Genomic DNA, 17,898 nt, shown 5'->3' on the forward strand with positions numbered 1-17,898 from the left:
AGAAGGAAGAGGAGGAAGAAGAGGGAGAGAAGGAAGAGGAGGAAGAGAAGGAAGAGGGAGGAAGAGGAGGAGGAGGAAGAAGAGGGAGAGAAGGAAGAGGAGGAAGAAGAGGGAGAGAAGGAAGAGGAGGAAGAGGAGGTAAGAGGAGGGAGAGGAGGAAGAGGAGGAGGAAGAGAAGGAAGAGGAGAAAGAAGAGGGAGAGAAGGAAGAAGAGGGAGAGAGGAAGAGAAGGAAGAAGAGGGAGAGGAGGAAGAGAAGGAAGAAGAGGGAGAGGAGGAAGAGGAGGAGGAAGAGGAGAAAGAAGAGGGAGAGAAGGAAGAAGAGGAAGAGGAGGGAGAGGAGGAAGAGGAGGAAGAAGAGGGAGAGGAGGAAGAGAAGGAAGAAGAGGAGAGGAGGAAGAGGAGGAGGAAGAGAAGGAAGAGGAGGAAGAGGAGGAAGAGGAGGAAGAAGAGGGAGAGGAGGAAGAGAAGGAAGAAGAGGGAGAGGAGGAAGAGGAGGAGGAAGAGAAGGAAGAGGAGGAAGAGAAGGAAAAAGAGGGAGAGGAGGGAGAGAAGGAAGAGGAGGAAGAGAAGGGAGAGGAGGAAGAAGAGGGAGAGGAGGAAGAGGAGGAGGAAGAGAAGGAAGAGGAGGAAGAGAAGGAAAAAGAGGGAGAGGAGGAAGAGGAGGGAGAGAAGGAAGAGGAGGAAGAGAAGGGAGAGGAGGAAGAGAAGGAAGAGGAGGAAGAAGAGGGAGAAGAGGGAGAGGAGGAAGAGAAGGAAGAGAAGGAAAAAGAGGAAGAGGAGGAAGAGTACAAGGACAATGAAGAGCAAGAATAGTAATTTCAGATCTAACTCAGGCAACTGTGATAGACCATGTTCTTGTTCTTGTTCATGGAATGATAATGAGGGAAGCAGAACCAAGAGCACAACCCAATTTTTAACTACAGGCCACAAGGGAAATATTAATACATAAATTTAGGTTAAATAGTGTTATCAGAACATGTTCAAGAAGAGCTCTCATCGCTGACTTTTTGTTTCACTTTCTGCAGTGAATAATTAATTGGGATTTGAGTCATCAAATCAAGTAAATTATAAAAATATATATTATTTATTATTAATAATATTTTTTAACTCAAAATAATACCCCGAATTGTTTGTCCTGGCGCCGGGACTGGCATACCAAACCGAAAGTGTTATAAGGGAACACCAACAATTGACGTACATTAGTCTTCGGTGGGGTGCAGCTGAAAGTGTTTGATTGTTTGAACATTCTGATCGTATGTGCATTATGAGCAGGCCTATTTGCAGCGCGTTTCTCTATTTGCATGTGTTGTGGACTTTTGCAGCACATGTGTTGTCAAACTGAAGATGTTTTTTCTATTTGCATGTGTTTTCTTCATTTGCAGCGCGTTGAGCTGTCTCGGCCACCGTATTAATGTCTTTATTATAGCTCTGATGAAATGATCCCCTCTCTGTCTGTCACTCATGGCTGGTGTGTGGCAGGTTTGTTCAGTTTCTGGAGAGCAAGCTGTCAGTGGAGGAGAGGAAGGGTTTGTCTGTGGTGCTGGAGCGCATCGTTCAGACCTTCCTTCAAGATGAGCGGTACCACAACGACCCGCGATACGTCGCTCACTGCGTCAGATGTGTAGGTGCACTCTTGCTCTCTCACACACACTCTTCTGAAGGCAGGATCTGGCTCTGTGAGATGAACACACACCTGCCTCTCTCTGTCCAGGCCAATTTCTACAGCGACCCGATGGAGGTGTACAGCCATCTTCACGGCCGAGGCGTGGGGACGCAGGCGGCGGCGCTGTATATAGACTGGGCTCATCAGTTTGAGAAGAGAGGGCAGCTGTCCCAGGCTGAGATGGTGTACCAGAGAGCGCTGGAGAACAAGGCTCAGCCGCAGGACAGTGTGATGCAGCAGCACAGGTGAGAGACACTGAGCCTCTCCATATCAGCACAGCAGCAGATTATACTGGACTGAGAATAATATCAGCTCAGCAATATCAATATCAGCACAGCTTCAGTCTGATTATACTGAACTGAGAATAATATCAGCACAGCAATATCAATATCAGCACAGCTTCAGTCTGATTATACTGAACTGAGAATAATATCAGCACAGCTATATCAATATCACACAGCATCAGTCTGATTATACTGGACTGAGAATAATATCAGCACAGCTATATCACATTTACATTTAGTCCTTTAGCAGACGCTTTTATCCAAAGCGACTTTCAAATGAGAGCAAAAGAAGCAACTAGAACAGTCAAGGGCAACAGTATGCAAGTGCTGTAACAAGTCTCAGTTAATCTAGCACAGAACACACAGGACAGTTTTTTTTAATTATTTAAATAAATTAGACAGACAGAAAATGAATAGAATGATAAGTGCTATTCTTGATTGGTCAGGTGCTGCTGGAAGAGATGTGTCTTTAGATGTTTTTTGAAAATGGCTACAGACTCGGCTGCTCGAATTGAGAAAGGCAGGTCATTCCACCAGGTGGGGGCAGTCCAGGAAAAGCTCCGTGAGAGCGATTTCATGCCTCTTTGTGATGGCACCACAAGGCGTCGTTCACTGGCAGAATGTAAGCTCCTGGAGGGTGTGTAAGTCTGAACGAGTGAGTTTAGGTATATTGGTGCAGAGCCAGTGGTTGCTCTGAAGGCGAGCACTAGTGCCTTGAATTTGATGCGAGCGGCTATTGGCAGCCAGTGCAGACTGATGACTCGACCACCACGACTTTTTACCCACAAAGAATTCGCCCCACTGAAGAATCTTCCCGGTGTTCCAGTTGACCCTCGTTTCATGTCCCAAGATGGTGTGCATTGCATTAATGTGCCTGACCTTTTGACCCCGGCTTTTCCAATTAGGCCAATTAAGCACGAAAAGAGGCCCGTGGGACACAGAACTCTGGGCACCGCCCCTGGGGCCCGAGACGAGACACATATGTCAGTCTCGGAGACGATCGTACCTTTCCGTTCATTGCACACGAACAGCCTATGAAAATGAATGGTATAGGTTGTGCGTGTCCTTTGCCCCAAGGGCCTGAGGGGTCCCAAACTTCACGTGCTGGTCATCTAGGGGCCCCACCACAGCATATTAGGAGGACGAGTCTCTAGAACGCAGCAGGGGAAAATTGGCTGGCTTTGATAAAATCTCTCACACAGGCCTCTTGCTATCATAGGCAGACAGAGCCTCTTGAAAGGTCATATTGGTGTATATTGGTGCACATGATGTATTTCATTTATTAACAGTACATCTATTTTATAGAACAGCAACAATGTACAATAAGTGCAGAAGTGCACACACAGCTGACAAACAGCCATAAGCTTGAACAATGATTATTTGCCAGAGAGAACAGTTTGTGACTAAATCATGTGTAGTAAAGAAAGCTCACATCTCTAACTTATCAGTCATAGCAGCAACATCTCACATTTGTGCAAATTACATTTAACAAAACCCCTCAAACTACAGATTTATTGCTGAAAAGAAATTGTGAAATGCATATATTACTAAAAATAGTGATGGTAAAAGACAAACACCAGGTATAAAACCTTACATAACAAAATATGGCCACATTTCAGAACCAAAGTGTGCAATGAACTATTCTGTAAACATGAACACACTGCAGTGCTTTCTAACAAGAGTTTCTGTCAACTGTAAACTCTTCTGTAAATCAACTTGAGGCACATATTACAACTGGGCAACTTATTTTCTGTAAGCATGGACACATTTCAGTGCTTAGAGCTGGTTTATCTTTAATGCAAAAGCATTCCCAGTAGATGAAGGTGAGAGTCACACATGCATGTTTCTCTTCCAGACCCAGCTCTGGAGCAGCTGAAGGTGTGGACGTACTGGTGCTACTGCTGTTGAGCGTCTGTCCAAGCGGATCAGCAAGCACAGATTTCCTCCTCTTTGGAAAGTGAAAGATCTTTTCCAGGCTCACTGTAGTCTATCATCCCCTCAGCAGCAAACAGTACCTGGTGCTTCTTCCTGCTCAGGAGGAGGAGAGATCTGAAATCTGCTGGCCATTAAGTCTGCCGCCTCCTGGAAGAAAACAGTGGACACCTGTTGACCTGCTGCATTATTATTGAAGAAAAGGCTCAGTAGTCAAATACAATCATACAGTTTTACATCTAAAGAGCTTATAAATACTTATGAAGATATTTACTAGATGGTGTATATTTGAGCAGTAATTGAATGGGTATAAAGTCTAAAACTTGAGCTGAACACTTAGAGGATTAATAAAGGACTTTCCCTTAAGATCCGCCTTTGACACACTTTGGTAAATGTCTGATGCGTGTCCTCTGGTGATGGGAAGGGCAGAGATTTAAACCGAGGGTCTAAGGCTGATGAGATGTAGAGGTTGCTCTTCTCCTCTGAAGAATTATATCTCTCTGAGAGCTCTTGGTAGATCTTCATCTCTTTGAGTCTTTAGCAGTGCTGCTCATGTCACTCAACAGTTGTGTGTGAAGCGGAGCAATGATAGAAACTGTTGGCTCTTCTCCTCACACAGGACATTTGTTTCCACCAGCACAGGCTTGAGGGCTTGACCTCTTCAGCATTTGAGATTTCCATCTCAGTCGAGGTGCAGATGTCAGAGACTCTCTTTCTCACCTTTAGAAACAGCAGAGCAACATTAACTAAAAGATGAATTTAATCATTTCAGTTGAAAATAAGATGAACGTTTCCTAAACCTTGACTAACAGGACAGAACACATCAGCAACACATCAGAAGATTAACTGAAATCATGAGTGTGATCTTGTTTAAGGCCCTTCAGTAGTGTCAGTAATGACAGTGAACAGCTGACCTCAGGAGGTCAGAGGTCAGCACAGATGGCAGATGCTGCTGGAGGAAACGGGAGAGCATCTCATATGCGCTGGTCCACCGGACTGCAACATCTGTCCTCAACTTGAGCTGTGGAAGGTCCAGCATGGTCTGGTTCCTCTTCAGTGCTCCCGCTGCTGTGCTGCTCCTGTGGAAGAACACAGAAATCCTCTGAATCTGCGCTAGCAGTCGAGCTACAGCGCTAGCTTTAAGGCTCTGTGGCGTGAGGTTCAGTGTGTGTGCCAAACACCGTCTGTGCTGGAATCCTGTCAGCTCCACAGCTAAAGTCATGTTGGTTCACTGTCAGGAGCAACTACAGGCTCTCATGCATTGCTCTGGTCTGGAGAACGGCAGCATTCGTTCACAAATTCACACAAATTCTATGTTGCTAACATTTTTAACAAGATGTTAACATGATTAGCTTGTTGCTAGCAAAATGTTAATACGATTAACATGTTGCTGGCATTATGCTAACAGAATTACCTTGTTTGCTAGCATGTTTTAAGCAAAATAATAACACAATTAGCAGGTTTGCTAGCATGATGCTTACATGATTAACTTGTTTTGCTAGCATTATGATAACACAATTAACATTTTTGCTAACATTTGTTTAACAAGATGCTAGCATGATTAGCATTTTGGTAGCATAATGCTTACTCAATTAAAATGCTGTTAGCATCTTTTTAGTAATATGCTAACACAATTAGCTTTTTGCTAGCATGTTTTTAACAATATGTTAACACAATTAACATGTTGTTAACACGATTAACATGTTGAAATTATAATAACACAATCACCATTTTTGTTAATATTTTTTAACAAAATGCTAGCATGATTAGCATGTTGTTAGCATTATGCTTACTCAGTTAACAATTGCTACCATAATGCAAACATCATTACCGTGTTGCTAGTATATGTTTTCAACAAGATGCTAACACAATTAACATTTTGTTAACATAATGCTAACACTATTAGCATGTTTGTTAGCATGATGTTAACACAATTACCAATTTGGTAGCATGATGCAAACATAATTAGCATTGTTGTTAACATAATGCTAACATAATTAGCATTTTGCTAGCATGATGCTAAAACAATTACCATGATGCTAGCATGTTTTTAGCAAGATGTGAACAAAATTAGCATTTTGCTAGCATTAATGTTAACACAATTAGCATGCTGCTAGCATGATGCTAACACAATTCAAATTTTGGTAGGATGGTGTTAACACAATTATCATGTTGCTAGCATGTTTTTAACAAGATGTGAACACAACTAGCATTTTGCTAGCATTAATGCTAACACGATTAGCATGCTGCTAGCATTATGTTAACATGATTAGTATTTAGCTAGCATGATGCTAACACTTTTACTTGTGTTTATCATGTTTTAACCCTAAGCTAATCGCCATTAGCATGTAGTTTTCACTGTTAGCATGTCTAGCATGTTGAAAGTCCAGTTTGCTAGCACGAGTCAAAGATCCGACCCCCATCTTTACACAACGCTCTGATGCAGAGATACAGGTCTTGTTAAACGGTTGCTAGGGTGCTCTGTTTGGTTGCTATGGAGTGGCTTGGCAGCAGCCAATGAGGATCCTCCAAAAGCTCCTGCCAGTATGAATTCTACGGCACATTTTTCCAGTGTATGGAGATCTCAACAAGATGATAAAGAAGTGCAGGAAATATAGCGAAGCGTTCTGGAAGATGAGGAGATATGAATGACGATTGTTTTTAGCGCCACATTTATCATTCGTGCGATGGGATTGGTGGAAACGAGCGATTGATGAATCACACGTGAACCCTGTGGTGAGATGATTTCTGCGCTGGTTTCTGCGTTAGATTGATAAACCAGGCCCAGAGCTCCAGAGACCAGCGATAGCCTTAAGAAATGTCCTTCAAGGCCAGATCATTAAAATCCCCCTGAGATAACTTTAGCCACTCCTCAACACACTCCTCCCCAGCGGACAGAAATATGCTCTATGATTAACATTCACATTGAGTTATGAAAACGCTATTTCTCAATGTTTTTCCTGGTTAATGTGAACGTTAGAGGAACAGTCCATTCTATAATTCTGGAAATGTTATGAAAACGTCTGAACGTCAAATGTAAGCCATTCATTTCTTACAGCCACAGGTCTGGATTTCACAGTAAAGTAAAAACATTAAATATTTGAACACACAAATAACAGATCAAACTTTACTTTAAGATTCCCATTTGACTGTAGTAGTAGTAGTTCCACTAAACTGTGTGAGAGTCTCTGGAGGTCCACCGTCCAAAACATGGAATCATAAAGAGCAAAGCTTACATTTTCTAAAGCAAGAACACAAACTCAAACATAACTAGACAGCACAAGTCAAATCTTTTTCTCTTTTCCTCCACAGAAACAGAAAACATCAAACAATTACAGATGCCACTGAAATATCCCATATATGTATTATAGTCCGTCTCTCGCTCATAAAAAGGGCCATGGAAACAGAACAAGGATAGTTCTAAGTATAAAAAATAAATAAAAAGAGAAATACAATTATGAATCTGTCATATGATGTGAATTGTGTTGAAGCAGCATTCATATATGAACTACAAATAAAGGGAGAAAATAAAATAACAGCAGAAGTACATACAATAAACTGAAGAACAGCAACTATAAACAACAAATAATAGTAAAATAATACAATAATGAGAGTAAAATAAATAAGTAAGCATGAAAAGCTTGGCCACCCAAAAAACATCACACATGTCAAATCTAACAAGACGTGTGGAAAACAACACAACAGAAAAAGTGTGTGTGTTCTGTTTATACCCAGCTAACAGGAAAAGAGGAACCAGAACTTTCACTAACGTTATGTAATAGTTGTGGAAATGTTAGTAATAAACGCTCCTGAAATAATGTCTTGTAATGTTTTCCTAGTTCAAACACATTCTCGTAACATTGAGAGAAAACAACATTCTCTAACTTCTCCCAGCATTCTCTGAGCGTCCCTGTGATGTTCTTTGTGCTTGATGTTCTCCTGATGTTTGTCTTGATGAAGGTGAAATACTCAAACTGCTGCTCATATTGGACAGTCCAGCGTTCTGTCATGAGTCACTGCAGGCATGTTGGAGAACCAGTGCAGCTTTATTTCCCAAACATGAGCAAACATAAAGCAAACAAAGACACGGCTCGGCTCACGTCAACTTACGGAACAGTGCTTACACGGGCAAAGCTAAACACAGACCAATGGGAACACGAGAGCTATAAAGACCAAACTAATGACTATCATCAAACACATGAGCATGATCAAGACAACAGGTGTCAGTGGGACATCAAGCACTTTACACTTTCTGCCATCCCATAGTGCACAAGTCAAAGGTTTGATTCAAAGGGGATTTCCAGAGATTTGTTCTGTTCATAATCCCCCCTTTTACTGGCTATAATATTACACATGATATTCTAAAAACATTACAAATAAACAGCTTTACATGATAATAATATAGATGTGTTCCTCCATATTACAAGTGCTGTTCTAAAACACAGATTTGTGAGCATTAGTGAACGTCCAGAGTTCAGTGTTTTTACAGATGAAGCTGCCAAAGAAAACATCCACAGCTTTAGTCTGTCAATATTGCCTCCATTTGTGAAACATTAAGCACAAATGTAGAGCAACAGTGTTTTTGAGAAACAGTCATATGCTGTGTTTGCCTGGCATTGGCTAAATTGTCCATCACATGTGAATTATTGCAGATGACGGTATAAAAGCGTCAGATTTGTGGCATTCTGATGAATACAGCACACACATCTCTAACACACTTTAGCATTAAGAATGAGCTTAACAACAGCAGTTCTTCTGCTTCTGTGCAAATGTCTTATATTTGAACTGGTGGCCTCTGAATTGAGCACTAAAGATGAAAACGACCCGCGTACTTGTCCTCTGGGAATATGTGCAGAACTACTGAAGGATCTTGGAGGAATGGAGACGCGACTCAAAGCTCTGGAGCTCAGTGTAGCGTATTAGGGTTACATATATATTTAAATTAAAAATTAGCTCAATAGGGAATTGTGGGTATTAATATTTAGGGATTTATGATTAATCATAACGGGTTATAATCTAATCACCAATCTCCAAAATCACCCAAAATGGGAATACCTCACCTCGGTATTTATGCAATATAATATATATGGTTAACAACAATTTATTGTAATTAACTACAGATATATCTATATTAAATAATCACAGAATAACCCCAAGGGAGTTGATTCAAAATTCCTCTCCGTTCCGTTTAAAGAACGAGCGGAGATTCCTTATCCACTCACCAGGTCTATTCTTCCTACCCAATTCTCGGGAAGTTCGTCCCTCTGGCCACAAAGGACAAACTTTCCGAGTTATGGTATTAATTAAAGCATTCAACGAATAAGAGCTCGTAGCTTAGATCTGACATTAAAGGGACTCGTGTTCCGTGAGCAAACAATGACAATCGAAACGTGAATATCATGGTTTTAATAAAGATTAATACTACGATTACATATGACTACATAAAGAATACATGTATTTACAGAATAGTGGAAAGTAAAGAGGAGGATGAGGGGAAGGGAAAGGAAAGGAAGGAGGGTAAGATCGTGTCCGATCCGACACCTTCCCAGACAAAACCATTGGAGCCAGCAAGAAATATCACCTTAAACAGGGGTACAATCTTTAAAACGCATCTAAATTTCGGTAGAATTGATACTTGCATGGTTTCTTGGTGTTGTGTAAAGCAAGATGCGTGCGTTGGCGTTTCTCAGAGAGTTTGCGCGCTGAAGCGTTCTCTCCATTCGGTTCTTCCAGAGCTTCGTTGGTCCGCGGGACTTTTAAAGGTGTCGACTTGGAAGGAAGTTCATCTCGTCCAGCTAAGTGCGTCCGCTGACTGCGCCGCGGAGCGCGTTGATCTTCAAAGGAAACATCAGCTTGGCTGGACCGCGCCGGCTCGCAGGTCGATAACCCGCGAGCCGCGCTGATGAGATGGGAGGAAAAGGGAATTTGTCTCGTCCCGGGTTCTTGCAAGGTGACTGAGCACCGATATGCTTGTGTTACTGTCTTTTGAGATCCATTAAACTACGCCCACTTTCCCGGCGGCAACCAATCGTTGGTGTGAATTTCAGGCGGGAGAGAGTTTCTTTGTTCTGACTTTATTACTCAATGGAATGTTCTTGCCGGGAGCCAGAATTAGTAAAGTTTCGCTCAAAAAGGGCTAAACCTACTAAAAGGTACATCTCATAATCATCTACTTTGCACCACTGACTGGGACAAAGAAAGAGAAACCTTTAGACATCAAACATGCCTGTGTTTAAATGCATGAAAGACAGTGTATCTCTTTTACAGAGCCATTTTGAGCATTTAGGATTAACATCACACACACATACAAATATATACTTTGTGGTCAACATACATATAACACAAGGGTCATCACATATTTCTGGGATGGTTAAATTAAAGGCTAATATGAAGAGGAATACTTGTGTGTGTGTGTGTGTGTGTGTGTGTGTGTGTGTGTGTGTCTGTGTGTGTGTGTGTGTCTGTCTGTGTGTGTGATAGGAATCTATTTGAAGTTCCTCACAAGGTGATAACGGCACGGCCTGCGTTGTCTCTGCTGGTCGTAAGGGTGATAGTGCGGCCATTTGGCCAGCCTCAACTGGCACCACTACACTCATTTATATGCTAATACTAATTCATAGGCAGAGCTGTGCAAAAGATCTGCATCTCTGGTGTTTCTCGAACGACCCACCACTTTGATCTCATGTCAAGAGCGACTCCAGACGCTACAGTCCCCCTTTGTCATGTGACGACGTCCGGTTGACCTCGTCGGATGACAGTTGTCGTTTTGATCGGATGGTAGTCGAGTGGGATCATGATGGTCAGATGGCAGGTGGATCATGGTGGTCGAGTGGCAGGTGGTTTCTAATCGTTCCAAGCCTTTGGTTCCTCAGGCTGAGGGTCCATCCTGATGAGGTTTGGCCTTGTCTCTGTCTTGGTACCTCCCTTCCGTGGGTTTCGTTTGAATCCCAGGAGGAGAGAGGCTGTGTTCTTGGTCATGGACTCTCGCATCTCGTGGACCCTCTTGACTAGGATGAAAGCCAGGCCCAGTGTCAGGGTGTGGCATGATGCTGTAGCAAGGTAAAGAGCTGTGTCGATGAGAGTGATGTCAATTGGCTAGGACCCCCTTTCTTAATCTTTAGTTCCAGTTCTGGATCTAGAGTGAAGTTGTGATTCTTGAAGAAGGATGGGGTTTCCAGCTCTGACCAGTACTCTTCACTTGGGAGGTATTACGATGCCAGATCATCAAGGTGGAGGATGGTACCCTTTGGTACGTGAATCCACACACTCTGGTCGTTTGTGTCCCCTGGAGTAATGGTCACTCCACGGCAGATAAGGCAGGCAGCAGCCAAGTTCAGGTCTCTGACCTTGTGCAACAGGTGTCGAGGCAGCAGGTGCCATGACGGTGCGTCACCTGTCATCCTGAAGTCCGTCTGTGTGGCGCAGGTTTCTGCTTGTGGTCTCAGGAAGTGGTAAGGGGTCTATGTGGCCTGAAGAGGGTTTCAGACTGACCTAGTGCTGGTGACAGGAGGGAAGCAGGTAGTTGTTAGCCTCTCAGTCACGAGAAGTCCGAAGGATCGGAGTTCTGCTCTGCTTCTTGTAGCAGTGCTGTTGTGAGCTTGCCTGAGCTGTGTGTGGCAAGGAGTTGGAAGCTTGTCCTTTGCAGTCCTCATCTGGTGAGTCCTGTTTTCAGGGGCTATTTTGCTGGTGTCAGCAGCTCCTGTGACCCTGAGATAGTAGTGTCCAGCTGTCCTTGTGCCGCCTCCGCTTGACAGCTGCGTGAAGGGTTTGGCAGAGGGCGTTGTTGTCGACGGCTGTGGGACATCCTGTGGTGTGCGCAGGGTGGACGCGCTGTCTTCCGTGGCTCCGCCCAGTGGCTTGTCTGGTACTTGGCGTTTGCCATAGTGACAGTTCTGCATGTGTTTGATCTGTCCAGCTGCTCTCATGGTTCAACAGCTGTCTGAGCCACTTCAGGTGTAGTTTGTCAATGTGCTGGTGAGTAGTGTAAGTTCTGACAAAACTAGAGTCTCTTGTTTGATGCAGCAGGGTCGTCTGACACCCAGTCACAAGTTCCAAAGTAGACACATGAGTTGATTCATGCGGGGTGGCTCTGATGGTCATGAGCACCAATGGACGTTTCACATCCCAGTCTTTCTGGTTGGCAGACACATACTTTCTCAGCATGCTGGCCCCAGCTCAATTGGTTCATTCAACTTGGTGTCGTTGGGTGCTCAAAGACATTCTACTCACTTGGAGAACTGGCATACAACTGTGAGGAAGTACTTGTGGTCCCTCGTCGATCTGGGAAGGGATCCCGCCCAGTCTATTTGAAGGTATGACCACGGGACTGTGACTCTTCTGCGTTGCAGGGGCTCTGGGGTTTGGGTTTGCCGGTTAGGATTGTCAGCAAACCAGACACTTCTCTGACATACTCTGACACGACTTGCTGCATGCCAGGCCAATATTTCACTTGCTTCTGTGTCTTGTGGCTCTGGTACCGTGGTGTCCGGCACATGGTGCGTTGTGGGCATACATTTAGCATTACCCCCCTTTTGACACTGTGGCATCACAAGCTTTAGCGCTGTGAGGGCGTCAGAGGCATCCCCCAGAATGTTTGTTTTCTCACGCAGCATGTGTTTGCCGTCATGCGGTCGTCTGAGGCCTGTGGTAGCGGTGAAGTCAGACATCGTGACAGGGTGGTTGGAGGGGTCTGAGAGGTGGTTACTCATAGCTTTTATGGCAGTGTCAGAGGCTTGCATGTCAGCTGTGTCATTTATGGAAATTGTAGAGCCAGCGTAAGCGGCTGTGATGTTGGAATCGTCGCAGGAATAGTCAGTTTGCTGCGGGTTATCACAGCGCCATCACGGGTGGTTGTGTGGGTGGGAGGTGACCATGGATTGCCGTGAAGTGTGCCAGTCTTGGCCAGGGAATCAGTTTGGTCATTCAAGTCTTTGTCAAGGCCGGGTTGCCTTGAGTGTCCTGTCACCTTTTCCCGGTGGACAGTCATGTCGTGTGTTCTTGTGATGTCATCACACGCGTCGAACAGGTGTTGGGCATGCTTCGTTTCGGAAGATGTTAAACTCGGCTGGTGAGTTGGCATAGCCGATTGGGCACCTGGTGAAAGTACGCTGTCGGTTGCAGAAGGTGAAAGACAGCTGGTGCTGCAGTATCCTGTTCGTTGATTAAAGTACAGACTCTTGGGATGGTCTGGCCTGGCAGGAGGTTTTCAGGCTTGGCAGGAACCACACGGGGCTGTGATGTCAGTGGGGCTCACACTACCTCATTGGTAAAGTCCACATGAGCCTTGAGGCGGATCAAGGGGTCTGCTTCTATGTAGACGTTATGCAGTGGATCTTGAAGGACCAGGATGTGGTGTGTGAGGCACTGATCGTTCCATTTCAAGTTCAAAATGCAGGTGCCCTTGACAGTTACCATGGTTGTTAGGCAGGAGTCCAACGGGCAGTGGGTGCACTTGCTTGCAGATGGAAGGTTGGATGTGTCTTTCATGAGGGCTTTGAACAGTGCTAGACTGATGGCTGAGTTGTCTGCCCATAGTGAGAGTATGATGTCTGTAGTTGTTACATCATTCAGCTGGAGGTCAGTCATGACCTTGGGGCAGTGAAAGTCAGAGTCTATGGTGAGTTGAAAAGTGCAGAGTAGCGAGCTTGAACTTTGCTCTGGTGCTGAGACAGTGTTCTCGCGGCGGGTTGCAAGATTTCTCGTGACCTCTGTGACCTGACAGTCTGGCTCAGGTGATCTGGGTGGCTGGAGAGGCAGAGGTTCTCGTACTTGAGCCCAAATCTTTAGCTGTATGAAGTCTAGTAGGGGCTCAAAACGATCTAGCAGATCTTTGCCGACGAGAAAGGGGTACGTGTCCATTGGTTAGATGTACACTGGGTGTACCAGACTCATTAGGCCCATCGTTAGCTGGATGGGAGCTATCTGTTCAAGTTGGATCTCATTTTGGCTGTATGACTGCACATTCAACTCACATTTTGGGATTTCAGAGTTCGATTGTTCAGGAAGTGCAGCTGTCAGCTAAGGGAGTTGAGCGACGCTGTCACTTGGTGATGAAGTCTCTGGATCTTTGGACTGTGGTTTGTGCGGTGCTTGGTTCCGTCGGAGAGCAGTCAGGAAGGACGTTTGGTGCCGGTCTTGGTCACAGTCGTAAGCTGTCTGGCCTGTCCTTCTTGTCTCCCTTGCGAGAAGTTCTTTCAGAATCCTCAGGATCTCTGCTGACTCAGATGAAGCTGCACCGTCTGGCTCTGGTGAGTGCTCAGACTTGGGTTCGTTTGGGGCGAGCCGTTCCGCCGCTGGCTGTTTGGGCTAGGGGTGCTGTCATTTCTGGGCTGTCGGCTGGCATCTCACGCGGCTCCACCTTTGGGTGGTTAGACAGACGTGGCTTGTCTCAGAGTCTTTCAGAGTGCTCGGACAGGTGCTTAAGACGGGCACCGTGCCAGTTGCGCTGCTCTCTGCTGGCTTGGAACGGTCTTGCCGGTTACAAAGTCTGTCACTGCGTTGTTGCAGGGCGCCCCCTGGAGCCAGCTCTGAACGGTGATCAGAGACAGGGTAAACCATTAGATTTCTCACAGTCTTTTCAGAAACAGTCTTTTTGGTCGGCAGTCCCGTAGCTGTTGGTAGTCCAGCTTTACGGTCTCATGTTGTAAGTGAAAGTTCATACCCTGCAGGGTTTGGGGTGAAAGTTGAGATGTTTCTGGCCAGCTTGTAGAGTTCTTGGGAAGCCATGATGTGCCTGAGCATGATTCTCTGGATTGGCTCCCACCCCCTTTGCTGCTGGTGGGGGCCTTGTGGCTGCTGGCTGGTGACAACCTGGGCAGTGGGCTTTCACCTTTTTTTTTTTTTTTTTTTTGAACCAAATCTTGGACCTTGGCATGGGCGTTTGCAAGTGGGTTTCACAAGCTTTGGCCTTGCTGTTTCTTTCTTTCAGTTCAATCTTTGCTCTTGTTAGGAGAGCTTCACCTCATTGGAGTTTTTCTTTTGGTTCCTCTTCGGATTCTTTCTCCAACTGCTCTCTGTGCTTGTCTCTACACGAAGTTCTGCCGGGGCATTTTGGAGTCTCTCAACTTCCTCCCGAAGTTGTAGGTCCGTTCCGTCCTTCCGTCCGCGTCGGTCCTGGGTCTCGAGGAGTAGCTGATCTAATCGACTCTGCGCGTGGTCCTGGTTCCTACGGGCCTCCTCGGCATGGAGCTTCAACGCTGCCGTTCTTGGCTCAGGGGCTGCAGGTCACCGTGGCTTTAGGCAGGAACGCAGTCGTCCTGGTGCTCGATCAGGTCTCGACGTGATCCCAGCGGCGGTGGGGCTGGATGAACGGGACACACCGCTTACTGTGGGCAAGAGAGAGACAACACAAAAGAGGCCAATGCAAGTCCGTATAGGGTGTAGTGCTTATAGCCATATGTGACTATTTAATTGTGTGTGCAATTTTGGACTAACTGGTGCAGACAGTTAGTGGAATCTAGGCCGTGCACCTGTTGTCTTGGCCGTGAGCGGCCAGGTGGGGCCGATTTGTGTGGGTGAGTGCCGGATTTAAATAACAATTTTGACAGTGCGGTAGCCTAGTGGGTCATTTACTGACACTGGCTCCTGATCGTCAATCTATTATTCAGCTTTCCTTGATGGCTCTCATAGGTTCTGTCTTTAGGTGAACTGGAAGAAACTAAACAACAGAATAGTAGAGTAGAAAAGAAAAGAAAAGGGCGAAATATCCAAGAATACTAAGAAGGCACGAAATAAAACAGAATGAGAACATAAGAGATAGATATGGGAAGGCTCTAAGCTTAATACCAATGCTAGGGTTTATGACAGGGCCAACGAGTGAGGGGGCGCTGTTGAGCTATAAAGCCTTGGGGAAAGTTATGGCTTACAAAAAAAAGAAAGGTGTGGCCAAACACTTAAGTGACCGGGAATATGTATATTCTAGGGCTTGCAATAAGTGAATGGGCTTATTTAACTTACTATGCCTGGGGTGAATCGGGGTCGCTTCAGGTGAGAACCGATGGTGAGGTCAATCTCGCCGGCGGTCCCTGGACACTCGACCGCGGTGTTCCCAGATCCTCGTCCCTTGGTACCACGGTGCGCCCACTCAAACAGCGTGTGACTTTTAGCATGACTGGGCAGCATTCAGGTAAGTTTGGTCAACGGCCAGACTGAAGGGTTGAAATTGGGTTTCCTCTGAAATCCCTTTGGAGTCCAAACGGAGGATCAGAGCAATTAACCAAGATGCCCTTGAGCGGTTCAGTTGGACTCGTTGACTTCTCCCTGGAGTGCCCGAAATGCTTAGTCTGCTGCGTGCCGCCGCCAATGGTACGGAGACAGGTGTCTGCGATTCACACACGACCGGTGTCAGTTACGCAGGCCAGGTGACTCCACTCACCGGAACCCAGCCAGAAGACAACCGGAAATTCACCACAAGCACTAGGGGAGGTACTACCTGTAAATATATAAATGGCTAACAAGGAAAACGTGACATCAGCTTAGCTTAAACTTGTTTGAACCAAATCCAAATAATTCTGTAAAGTGAGAGAGGTAAAAGACTATTCAATGAATAGTACTAAAACATAAAATGATGATAATGTTGGTAATTATCAGAACAACCTTGAAAAAGGGAGAAATAGAATTAATTAAATTAATCTATTCAGAAATGGAGCCAAAGGAGAAGAGAGAGAGGAGAGCCAACTTATGAGAGTGCCCAACAGGGGGCGTGCTACTGATAAGTGGCTGTCGCAGGCTGAAAAGAGAAGGCTTAATTTAAATTCAGGTTCAAACTTGCTTAAACCAGAATTTAAATAAGTGCAGGGTATCAGACTGGTATGAAATGGAAGAAACCAATTGATAAACAAATAACAATAAAAAGGAAAGAAAAGAACAGACAGGCAAAAATAACTCCAATTGAAACAATGAGAAAGAAAGGGAAACTGACTTAGCAGGAGATGTCACAAAAGGGGCCCATTCCCCTTAGGTAGCATCACTGGCTGAAAGGAGAACTTAATTTAAATTCAAATTCAAACTTTGTTTAAACCAAATTTAAATAAGTGTGAGAAGTCATTGAACCCGAAAGATTGAATGATACCAAACAATAGCAATAACGGGAAATAAATGAAAATAATTATAATAGTAAACAAATAAAATAACGACAGTTCGCTTGAGAGAGTTTAATAAGGCAAACATCTGCAGACGTCCACAAGATGGCGTAGTGGAGTCAAGCGTGGGTAATTTGAGAGGTGCAGCACACCTAGCGGGCTGCCCCCTTGTGTTACTCGGAGGTATTACACTACCCAAAATTAGGTGATTATGAAGCTTGAGCGTCCGACAATGGGGAGGGTCCAGCTTCCTAACGCAGCAATTTAACTGCAATCACAAGTGTGAAGAGAATTTGTTTTCAAATTTCCTTTGTGCCAATTTTGAAACACAGAGTGTGTGGACGGATTTATTTACCGCATATATACACAAATGTAGAACAGAGCATTTTCTCTGCAACAAATTTTAACGTGATCAAGGTTAAAATAAAATACTCCCATTCACACATCAAGCAGATACTGGCCAGCAGTTTTTTTTCTGGTTGATTTGTGCAAGGTGTGCGTTCTGGTTAGCTATGCCAAAACTCCACCTAAGGGGGTGAGATCGCTAGCGATTGATAAGGCCTTTTACAAAACGAATAAGAGGAATACGCTCAAATCGTCATCACGCTGAAAGAAGATTTCTTCATTCTAACAGGTGGCATCACGCACAGGTGGCATCACGCACAGGTGGCATCACAATGAAAGAAGATTTCTTCGTTCTAACAGGTGGCATCACGCTCAGGTGGCATCACGCACAGGTGGCATCACGCTGAAAGAAGATTTCTTCGTTCTAACAGGTGGAATTGATAATATTAAAATGTTCTGCAAAAGAAGTTTATTTCCCTTTACAGAGACAGTTTTAATATTATGAACTGCAGTTTCTTTTTAACAATTAACAGTGACCAAAATGTTTGACCAAAATAGACGCTGTTAACATAGGACTAACTGAAATGAGCTTT

General features: G+C 44.7%; 1 protein-coding gene across 1 annotated transcript in view; it reads left to right on the top strand.

Annotated features, from left to right (window-relative positions):
- LOC307135153 (mitotic checkpoint serine/threonine-protein kinase BUB1-like) overlaps positions 1-4,245 on the top strand; it is a 30,818-nt gene extending 26,573 nt beyond the window's left edge. Inside the window, exons 7-9 of the mRNA XM_079831358.1 lie at positions 1,482-1,623; positions 1,714-1,910; positions 3,805-4,245. Coding sequence (XP_079687484.1) covers positions 1,482-1,577 — 96 coding nt within the window. The 3' untranslated portion in view covers positions 1,578-1,623; positions 1,714-1,910; positions 3,805-4,245. The remainder of the gene's footprint in view (positions 1-1,481; positions 1,624-1,713; positions 1,911-3,804) is intronic.
- The last annotated feature ends 13,653 nt before the right edge of the window (positions 4,246-17,898 follow it).

Source organism: Gobio gobio (assembly GCF_949357685.1).
Source record: "Gobio gobio genome assembly, chromosome: 12".
NCBI classification, from domain to species: Eukaryota; Metazoa; Chordata; class Actinopteri; order Cypriniformes; family Gobionidae; genus Gobio; species Gobio gobio.